The sequence below is a fragment of the Pteropus alecto genome, unplaced genomic scaffold (genome assembly GCF_000325575.1).
Source record: "Pteropus alecto unplaced genomic scaffold, ASM32557v1 scaffold30, whole genome shotgun sequence".
Taxonomy (NCBI): domain Eukaryota; kingdom Metazoa; phylum Chordata; class Mammalia; order Chiroptera; family Pteropodidae; genus Pteropus; species Pteropus alecto.
The window spans coordinates 3,710,209-3,721,467 of record NW_006429782.1 but is presented as its reverse complement, the minus strand read 5'-3'; the positions used below and the strand labels follow the sequence as shown (position 1 = coordinate 3,721,467).

The 11,259-nt window shown below is 48.6% G+C and overlaps 1 protein-coding gene across 1 annotated transcript in view; it reads left to right on the top strand.

Annotated features, from left to right (window-relative positions):
- The window catches only part of RFX2 (regulatory factor X2), a 36,271-nt gene that overhangs the window by 3,880 nt on the left and 21,132 nt on the right, over positions 1 to 11,259 (top strand). Inside the window, 1 exon segment of the mRNA XM_015586020.2 lies at positions 9,082 to 9,156. Within this exon segment, the coding sequence (XP_015441506.1) occupies positions 9,082 to 9,156 (75 nt within the window).

Here is an 11,259-nt window from a genome sequence, read left to right as displayed (position 1 = left end):
GGCCCTCGGTGGGGGGAAGGGCAAGGCCGCCGTGGGCTCTCGTGAGCGCCGCGCATGAGCGAAAGCCCTGCGCGCCGGCGGTGCCGTCGTGGTCGCCGCGGTGGCTGTCGTCAGCCTCTTAACGGCGTGGGTCCGTCCGTCCACACGGAGCTCCGAGCTCTAGTCTCCATGTTCACGTTTCTTTGCGTTAACACGGGCTGAAGCAGACTTGGGGGGCATACAGCCCCCCGAGTGCTGGCGCACGTGCAGATTCGTGGATCCGCCGCCGCGCCCCAAACTCGCCGGGTTTCGTTCGGGGTCACGACCCCCGCACCCGCAGCCCTGACCGCCGCTGACCCCTTCCCGGTCCCTGCGGGTCCGCCTTCCCCGGACTATCCCATGAACGGATGACCTTTCGAGTCTGGCTGCTTTCACTCAGTGTGTCACCCTTGAGGCCATCGGGTCGCGGCATGGCCGGTGCCCCTTCTTTGTGACCGAATCGCGTCGGCCGCACGGGCTGAGGCCCCCGGGCGCGGTTTCCAGCTGGGAGCGCCGCCTGCGGCCTGGGGCGCACAGGCACCTGCGACTGGGCTGCTGGCTCCGCAGGAGGCCGGCGTGCGCTAGGCCTGGTCAGAAGTCACCTGCGTCTCCCCAGGGGCGAGTGGCGGTGTGCATCACGCCCCCGGAGAGGTACAGTGGTTCGTGTCCCTCCTCCTGGCCGCCAGCACTCCTCGTCCTGCGTTTTCCACTTGAGCCGTCTGGTCTGGTCTCTGGTCGGTGTGTGAGCTGCGTCTCCCTGTGGTTCTAATTTGCATTTGTCCATTACTTGGTTTCACGTGCACAGCAGGAGGGTTAGACATTTATGCAGTGACCCCCATTACTCTAGCAGCCATCTGGCAGACACACAGCCAGCCCAGGAACATTAACCCCGTACCCCCTGCCCATCTCTAAACCCTCAACTCTCCTGTAACTACTAATTTTACAGCTTCTTCCCTTCACCTTTTTGCCCAGCCGCCCAAAACCTTTCTTTACCACTAATGATGGTAAGCCGCTTTTCACATGCTGATTTGCCTTTTTGGACAAGAGCATGCTTTGGATGTCATGCCTGAGAACTCTGCTTATCCCCAGATCATGAAGAAATGCTGTTTTCCTTGAAGGAGTTTACGTTTGGATCTGCTTCATTTTGAGATAACTTTTGTATAAGAAGTAAAATTTAGTGAGATTTATTTCTATGCATTTAAACCACCAGTTGTTCTAACATAATTTGTTACAGACTACCCGTCCTCCACTGGACTGCTTTTGCGCCTTTGTCAAAAATCGACTGGCCATGCGAGGGTCTGCTTCAGGACATTCCGTCCTGTTCCACTGATCTATGTGTCAGTCCCTTTGCCAGCACCACAGTCTTAATTACTTTATTCTCCAACTTGATTATTCTTCGATATTGTTGAAGCTAAATTTCTATATGAATTGTAGTTTAGTTTATATCTACAAAATAATTTCTAGTAATATTTGGATTAAATAGCATAAAGCCTGCAGATCATTTGGGGGAAAACTGACTTCGGTCTTCCGCTCCATGAATATGGTATGCTTTCCCACTTATTTGGATCATCTTCGATTTCATTCATCGGCATTTTGTAATATTTAGCAGGCAGATCCTGTACGTATTCTGTTAGATTTATACCTACGTATCTCATGTTTGTGGAGCCATCGTAAATGGTATTGATTTTTAATATCAGTTTCTAACTGTTCGTTGCTAGTATGTGAAAATACGGTTGATTTTTGGCTGTTGACCTTGCATCTTGCAACCTTGTGGAACTCTTTAGTTCTAAGAGCTTTTGTTGTCTGCAAATAGGAACAGTTTTATTTCTTCCTTTCTAGTCTGGATGACTTTTATTTCTTTTCCTTGCCTCTTTGCACCAGCAAGACCTCTCATACTCTGTCGAATAGGAGTGGTGAGTGTGGACATCCTTGCCTTGTTCCCAGCCTTAGGGGCAAAGCTTTCAGCCTGTCATTGCTAAGTATGATGTTAGCTGTAGGTTTTCATAAGCGCCCTTTTTCTGCTGGAGGAAGTTCCCTTTTATTCCTAGTTTTCTGAGAGTCTGTATCTTAAATGGATGTTGCGTTTCATCAAACACTTTTTCTTCATTGATGTGATCTTGGGTTTTTCTTAGACCATTAGAAAAGGCTTCCTATTTTGGTTTGGCGCTAATCTCTTGAAATAGAAGGTGATGTTCTGCCTCATCCCTGTTCTTTTTGGTGTTTTTCGGGGTCACCCTGATATCTGAGAGGCTCCCCGGGTCTTTCCGTGTCCAGAGTGCTCCCCAGGACCTGGCTCCAAGGACAGGCCTGGAAAGAAGTTGCTTGCTTCCCGGAGGCCACAACATGTGGGACGGTGCCTGCTGCTTGATCCGAGGTGCTCCAGATTGTACCTCGCCGCTCCTGGTCCTTTTAGTGCCATCGGCTCACAGGCTGAGCGGCCACAGAGACCAGACACGCTTCTCCCTCCGAGGATTGGCTGGGCGGACCTAGGTTTAGAGCTGTTATGGATCAGAGAGTGTGTTTCACAGACTTCATTAACTTGCATGAATACAACAGGTTCCTTGCTAGCAAACTACATCAATTCGTAATAGCAGAAAATACTAGGATCACAGGCAACAAATTTACTGAAAAACGGCGGTGTTCTCTCTGGTCCTGACCGTCCTGGTTGCAGGCAAATGTGCAGCTCAGACCCCAGTCGCCTGTCTGCTGTGGTTTGTTGTCGGTTGCTTTTCAAGAATCAAGTTTTTAAATCAATTGGAAATCCACGAAGGGGCCGTGTTCACACACACACACGCGCGTGCGCCCATGAAAGCCCCTGAGGAGTCTCACCTCGAATGAGGATTTGATCCCTAACTGCCCCTGCTCTGTTGTCTGTCATCTTGTTTTTGGTGTGGGAATATCTCACAAGGACGCAGCAGAGATCCGAGGGACTTTCCGGGAGCCGAGAATGGAAACAGCCCTGAGGCTGCGTGAAAATGAAGTACACCCTGGCGTTTGGCATCGGTCTTGGGACCTTGAGTTAATCTTGAAAGGGGCATGAAGACCTGGGCAAGCGCGGACGTCCTCGCCTTGTTCCCAGGCTCGAGGGCTCATTGCTTCCTACGGCCTCACCGCATGATTTCAGACATGGCGACACATTTTCTTGAGGCTTCATATCTGATTAAATTATCATCAGCATTATAAATCTTAAGAGCGAATTGCCCAAGTGATGAGTTTCTGATGAAAACTTCTCCTGGTTGCATTTTACTTCTTAACGACGTGGAGCGGAGACGCTAGACGGAGACGCTTCCTCTGGTCATTTCTGCCCAAGCGGAACCTCCGTGACACAGTGTAAAGGGCAAAGTGCCCAGGGCCCTAAATTTAAGGGGGGCTCCCCTCGAGGGGCTAGCCCGCCCTGGCAGGGCCGTGGGCACGAGCCCCCCAGGTTTTGCTCCTGCACCCCCTTTGGCCCTGCCCCAGTCCTGACATCCCTCTGACCTAATCAGATTTATGTGCAGCACGCACGTGTAATATTACATAATTTTAAAATATTTAATTAGCAAAATAAAGATGGGCAAACATTAACGATGCCTTATTTCCCTAAGCCAGCCTCCCCCTCTCCCCAGCGGTGAGCCCACCGTTCTCCCCATCTTCCTACCTGGCCCTTTCTCCATGCGTAATTCTATGATTTATGTCCCTGCCCTCAAAATTCCAGATGTGCTGCTTTCCTTCTTTTAAAATACTCTCTATTTTCTTTGAAGATCCCAAAGAGTCGCTCATACATTTAAACTTTTATTTCTTCCTCCTGCGGTCACATAAGCTGTGTTTTAGGACAGAGGGTCCCCACTTTTCCCCATTCCTTCCAGGGAACACCCTTGTCCCAGGAGGCGTGGTCTCGATATCAAATTACGCCAGAACTGGCCTGCAGAGGCGGGTGTTGCTTCCACAGTGGTCATCACTGGCCCTTGGCAGGGGCAAAGCCCGTGTCGCGGGTCCTCTTAATGAGGTTATTATGGTACAAATGGAATGGCCATCTGGGTAGACACAGTGAACTTGGAGAAGGCAGGAATATAGCCCTTAAGTCTGGTAAAATCATGCTAGGATTGTACATGAAAGGAAAGGAATTTTTTAAATTTCTTTTAAAAGTTTTAAAATATTGGCTAATTTTAATATACTTGAGAGCTATTAAAACTGGTCTGCTGTCTGAGATATAGTGTCTTGAGACACTGTATCTTCGATCGCAAGTTGTTATGCATTTTCTGTCCTTCAGAATAAGCTGTTAAAGCAGGCATTCTGTTAATCATGTAGTGAAAACAAATTATGTTAAATAGCCAATCAAGAAGAATACATACGGCATCGCACCAAATCAAAAATAAAGATGAAGCGCCTGATAAGTCAAGAAGTAGATACACAAGTGGTGTACATAATACCGAGATGTGATGCAGACAGACATGACGTCAGGGAAAGCTGCCAGGCCCCGGGGTGGGCATGGGGCAGCCCCGCGTCCATCCTTGGCTCTTCCATGCTGATTGACATGTGCATCCGTGCATGCATGTAGCACTTGGATAAAAATGTTAAAATAACAAATGACAGTCAGATATAAAATTAGTGTTTGTTTTAAGCATGTTTAAAGATTAAACCCTATATTCTCCAGCCACCAAGAGGACTGATCAAGGCGTTTGTATTTGTACAATAAGAATCCCTTGGTCAGGTCTGTAAGGAAGCCACTGGACTTCAAGGTCAAGTGTGCTGGACCTTGTGTGCAGATGCTGGACGCACTGCCCACGCGGTGCTGGGACGTGGTGCCGCAGCGCCCTCTGCTGGATGCGCGTGCGCACTGCGCCGTCAGTCCGGATTTCTGGGCATGGACCTTCTCATCTGGCATTTGAGGCTGGAAGTGGTTTCCTGGCCTTCATCGCCTGCAGATGTTTAAGCAACATTTTAATTTTAAACACAGCGAACACCTTGGGAATTTCCACTGTACGTTAATTCTCTGTATCAGTGGCCTTGTCTGGATCCTATTTAATAACTACGGGTTTTGGGGAATGGTCTTACACTGCAAATCTTAATTTGTATTCTTTCCTTCAATACTCATAATGCCATACTTTTTATCCATCGGTCTTAAATATGTCCAGCAAACCTCTGGGTGTCCCTAAGACCCTTTCAGGGGCTCCATGAGGTCAAAACTGTTTTCATAATACTGTTAACCCGTTAATTGCCATTTCCCCAGTGTTGACACTTGCACTGATTGGGCAAAATCAACATCGTTGAAACAAGTGGGCACGAATCAAGGCAGGAATCGAGGCTGAGGCATCACATGCTCCTAGAAGTCCCTATATCCTTCACCATCATGCGCTTACAGTAAAAAAGAAAAAGAACAGAGAAATAAATACCAAATACCAGTTTCACTTGAGAAGGTCCTCGATGAAGCCATAACAATTATTAACTTTATGAAATCGCAATCCTTGAGTACACGTCTTTTTAATATTCCGTGTGACAAACAGCTCTTCTGTGGCCTGCCAAAACACGGTGACCATCTTGAGGAAAAGCTCCTGTGCAGATGAGTTATGAACAGAACTAGCCACTTCTTTCATGAAATGCCATTCATGCGTGATAGAATAACAGACAAATTATAATTATTTGGATTGGAGAGGTGGCACGCATTTTCTCAAAAATGAACGGGTGAGGCTGATGTAGCCAGGAAAACAATGGACAGATTTTTTTTGCCAATATGTTTTCAACTAAAAAAAGAGAGAGAGGTTTTCAAAAATCAGTATCTTCCCGAGGAGGTTGGTAGCAATATTAACAAATGCGATATTAAAAATGCGATATTTTTTCGATATTGTAAATGAAATGTGGCAACATTTAGAAGATCTGCAAACTCAGCGAATCAGTCTTTCCCAGTTACTAGAGTATGATGTTAAAACCATTCAAATTGCAAGAGACACTAACGGATTTTTAAATCAGATGTATATTTTTTTATTGAGGTAAAATTCACATAACATAAAATTCACCATTTTAACCATTTAAAACTGTACAATTCAATAGGATTTAGTACATTCGCAATATTGTGCAACCATTACCCCACCTAGTTCCAGAACATTTCCATCACCCCAGAAGGAAACCCTGTCCCAATTAGCAGTCACCCCTCATTCCCCCTCCTCCAGCTCCTGGCAACCAATCTGCTTTTGTCTCTGCGGACGTGCCTGTTCCGGACATGTCACATAAACGGAATCACACACCAGGTGGCCCCTGTGTCCGGCTTCTCTCACTGAGCATTGCGTGTTCAGGGTCCGTCCGCGTTGTGGAGAGTGTCAGCGCCTCGCTCCTTTTCATGACCGAGTAATATTCCTTTGTGTGGATGGACTACCATAAACACCATTGCGTTTATCCATTCATCTGTGATCGATGTTTCGGTTTTTCTGCATTTTTGCCATTATGAGTAATGCTGCTGTGAACATTTGTGTACCAGTTCTTGTTCGAACACCTGCTTCCAATTATCTTGGGTATATACCTAAGAGCGGAATCTCTGGGTTATATGGTTTAAGTAGGTTTATGTTTAACTTTCTGAGAAACTGCCGGACTTTTCCACAGCAGCTGAATCATTTTACAGTCTACCGTCGATGTATGAGGGTTCCGATTCCTCCGCCTCCTCACCAACACGTATTTTTCTTTCCTTTTTGGTTTTTTTTACAACCATACTGGTGGGCGAAGTGGCATCTCACTGTGGTTTTAGTCTGCATTTCCCTAATGATTAAAGACATCGAACATCTCTTCATGTGTTTATTGGTGACACATCTATTTAAGTCCTTTGCCCATTTTTTATTTGGGTCACTTGTCTTTGTGTTGTTGAGTTGTGAGAGTTATTTATATATTCTGAATACGAGACCCTTATCAGATATATCATTTGCAAGTACGTCGTACCATTGTATGAAATTCTTTTCACTCTCTTGATGGTGTCCTCTGATGCAGTAAGTTTTTAATTTTGATGAAGTCCAATTTATCTTTGATTTTTTCCTTTTCTTATGTCGTTTGTGCTTTCGGGCCATATCTAAGGTCTTGATGGGATTGCCAAAGCCAACGTCATGAAGATAACCTTGTTTTACATGATTACCTCATGTTTTCCTCTAGGAGCTTTATAGTTTTAGGTCTTACGCTTAGTTCCTTGATCCATTTTGAGTTGATTCTTGTATATGGCATGGGGTAAAGGTCCAGCTTCGTTCTTTTGCATGTGGCTGTCCAGTTATCCCCGCCCCATTTGTTGAAAAGTTTATTCTTTCTCCATTGAATGGTTTTGACACCTTTGTCGAAATCAATTGACCATAAAGATGGGTGCGATAACTTCTAGACTCTCAATTCTATTCCAGTGATCTACACATCTTATCCTAGTACTATGCCATTTTGGTTACCTTACTGTGTAATAAGTTTTGAAGTCAGAAAGCGTGAGTCTTTCAACTTTGTTCTTCTCTTTCAAGATTGTTTTGACTCTTTGGGGTCCCTTTCAATGTCATATGAATTTTAGGATCAACTTGTCCATTTCTGAAAAAGCAGTTGGAAGTTTAATAGAGAATTTTGATAGAGATTGCATTGAGTCTGTAGGTTTGGAGAGCATTGCTATGTTAACAATATTAAATCTTTCGATCCATGAACATAGGATGCCTTTCGGTTTATTTAGGTTGTCTTTAGTTTCTTTCAACAATGTTTTATAGTTTTCGGCGTACAGGTACCTCACCTCTTTGGTTAAATGTATTCTTTTGATGCTATTGTAAATGAGACTGTTTTCTTAATTTCCTTAGAAATTAAGGAAATTGCTTAGAAATGTAATTTATTTTTCTGTGTTGATCTTGTATCCTATAACTTTTGCAAATTCATTGATGCGCGTGAATTTTTTTTTTTAATGGATCCTTCAGTATTTTCTACTTTTAAGATCATGTCACCCGTGAAGAGAGGTATTTCCTTCTTCCTTTGGGTACCCTTTTTTGGTGACTGTTGCCTAACTGCCCTGGCCGGGACTTACCGTACAATGCTGAGTAGAAGTGACAAGAGTGGACATACACACAGTGGTCAGAGAGGCGACGGGCGAAGCAGTAACGCTCTCGCTCCTGGACTCGGCACCGGGTGGCCCAGTCCAGGGGCGCTTCCTGGATACGTGTTCGGTGCCGCCGAAGCCTCTGTCTTCCCTGGGTGTTTGAGGACAGACGGCTTCTGCTTTGGGCTTATTTTCTTCCACTGTGGTTTTCTCCCTGCAGTGATGGGCCGCAGAGTATGAATTTTCATTCTTCACGTACAAGTCAGGGTCGAGTCAGCGCATACGAACGAGGTGGTAGCCACACACAGCTGGGCGTTTCTTCCTTTGCATAGACCTGTGGCACCACCTCAGCTCTTCGCCTCCATGAGGACCTTAGAACCCAGTTCAGAAGCCCCTTAGCCCAGGAAGGCCTCCCTGATAGCTCCACGTGACTTTCCCCTGTGACTTCATTCTCATTTCCATATGACTTCTTTGCACAGTTCATGCTTCATAAACATTCAGGAACTTATCTCTGACATGTCCAGCAGCCCCAGGGCTTCCTCCTCTGATGGCGGAGCCTGGGTCTTTGGCCACCTTGGTATTTTCCCGAAGCATCCAGGAGGGAGACCCTGGGCTCTGTGACAGGATGGCCTGGCCGGGAAGTCAGTGCCAGCAACTGTCCTTGGGATCTGTCGGTCACCTGATTCACGCTGGCAACGGACGACAGGTGTGGGAAGCAGCAGGAGATTATTCTGCTGGCTTTGCTTACGCGTGAACTTATGCAGCAACTTACCGCTGGTGTTACGTGCACACGCAGACTCTGCATTCAGTGCAACCTCATTCTGCCACCTGGGCTCCTGGCTCCTCTCTGCACGTAACTAAGTAACACTCCCCACAGCTTCAGCTCGCCACTAACCCCCTCCCCTGCCCGCTCCTTCCCGGTTTTTATTTTGTAGGCGCTTGAATCATTATTTGGATATTAATAAAAACAAATCTTGGCTGATGCTAACCATCTGATTTCCTCTTTTTTTTTTTTTCATTTTGTTTTGTTTTGTTTCTGCACACATTTTCTTTAGCTTGAAATGGCGATTGAAAACCTCCAAAAAAGCGAAGGGATCACATCACACAAAAGCGGTTTACTCAACAGCCATGTAAGTGTATGTCGCCCCGGTGGTCTGCCCTGCTGTGTGCGTACCTTCACGGGCACATTTCAGACACGAGCGAAGGTGATGGAGAAACACCTCTAAGGTGCTGAAATGGGGGGGAGGCCCCGCGAGAGGGCTACATCCTCGAAAATATCCCTCCGCAGTGTGGGGGAGACGAGGGCAGGTGCTCCATCCGTACAGGTAGATGGTCACAGCACCTGCCTCTTCGGGGCGTCTTGTGGGGATGAGGTCGTTTAATATCCGTGACATGCTTCCAGCAATGCCTGGCAGATCACAAGTGCTACAACGAAAGTTAATACTAAAATAAGCAACAATAACAAAAGATGACACAGGATTGGGGATGTCGTAAAGATTCTTAGCTAAGTTTCCTGTGATCGGCATTTTGGAGAAAGAAAGGGTAATTTGAGAAAAGTGCAAAGCAACTCGTTCCCGATGATTCGGGCCGCGTGAGATCTGTGTCCTTCACTGCCTCCCGGGGAAGCCGTGGTCCTGGTCCTGTGCCAGGAGGTGCACAGCTTAGTGAGGCAGGACAGGGACGGAGGAGGTGACCGGCTATGAGTCAGCTGAGAGGAAAGCTCTGGACTCTTCACGCCCCTCCCTTCCAAACACTCTCCGTGGAGCTCAACACGTAACTGGAAATTGTCGGCTGGGCGTTTGGATCGTAGGACGGGCCACTGACGCTGGACCGGGCTGCTCAAGAGCTTAGGTTGGGACTTGACCCCCCAATCCCATTCTCTTGAGAATTAAAGGATCGAAGGAAAACAAGGCCCTCTGAGTCACAACCCTGCGGCCCCAATGAGACTCCCATGACTGTTCGACGTCCTAAGTGAGGTGTGGCTCAGAAGGCAGCGGTTCGGGGCAGCAGCCCCGCTGGGGAAAGGCCCGGAACTTCCTCAGGCTCAGGCACGGCGGCTGCTCCGGGCACACGCGATGAGGGCCCCGTGCACCTCAGCCTCAGAGGCCGGTCACTGGAAGGAACAGCAGCCTCGCACCAGCTGTCTTGAAGGAAGAAAGCAAAACTGCATCAGACTCTGCCGAGGGACCCCCCAGGCTCGCGGGGCCGTGGTCATCCTGGATGATGTCGCCCAGTAGGCACGTCTGGGGAGGGAAAACCTTCCGGGAGTGCTTGGATGGAACGCTCCCCGCCACCTGTCCCAAACTCACAGTGCACTGGGTAGAAAAGCCTACAGAATGGCAGTCTGTTCAGGGACAGACGTTCTCCGGCTGTCAGTAGACACGCGTGGCCGCGTCACGGCCTGCGGGCTCCGCGCAAGGCCATCCTGGGGAGAAGCGAGAGAGGCAGGCAGCGCGTGTGTCCAGCGCAACGTAAAATGTCAACGGGGACACGCCCGGCCGCTGGCCTCCGGCTGCGGGGCCGCGCCTGGCCTTCCTGGGGCTCGCGGGCCGCTCGCACTCGTGGCTGGACTTTCCGAACTAGAAAACCTCTGTGTCCGTTTTCTCCCTGGTGACCTGTGGTTGAGTCACCTCTTCCATCAGGAGCTGTGAGGAACAGGAGCTGGGCCGGCGATTTGGAATCGAAGGGAACAGAAGGAGGATCTTTCTAGAGAGCAGACCCCACAGCAGGGTGCAGCCCACCCGCAGCCGGTCCTGCAGACGTGAGGGCCAGAGGGAGGGGACAGATGAAGAGTGTGACCTGCCGCACAGATGGGCAGTGTGTCCTGCTGACTGACACTTGCCCCGGTTTCAGCTGGCTGAGCTTGACCTCTGGCTGGCTGGCTACACTTATTCCTGACAGTTATCGCCAGAGCTGCCTACAGCTGAGGTCGCGCTACTGTCCAGCGGCACTGGCCACAGTCCCAGCAGCTTTGCCAGCCCAGCCTCGGGACAGACGAGCCTGACAGCGAGAGGCCCCGAGGGCTCGTTCTGCTGGTGGCTTCTTAGACCCCAGTGACAGTGTCCCCCCAGCACCGGGACTGTGCTGAGCATGGGGACAAAACGAGAACTCATTCCAGGGAGTTTGGACTGGAGCACAGGAGCTCGGCGGGTGTGCGAGCAAACCCAAGTGTGCCTGGGACGCGGCGGGGACGCGGCGGGGACGTGGCGGGGACGTGGCGGGGACATGGTGGG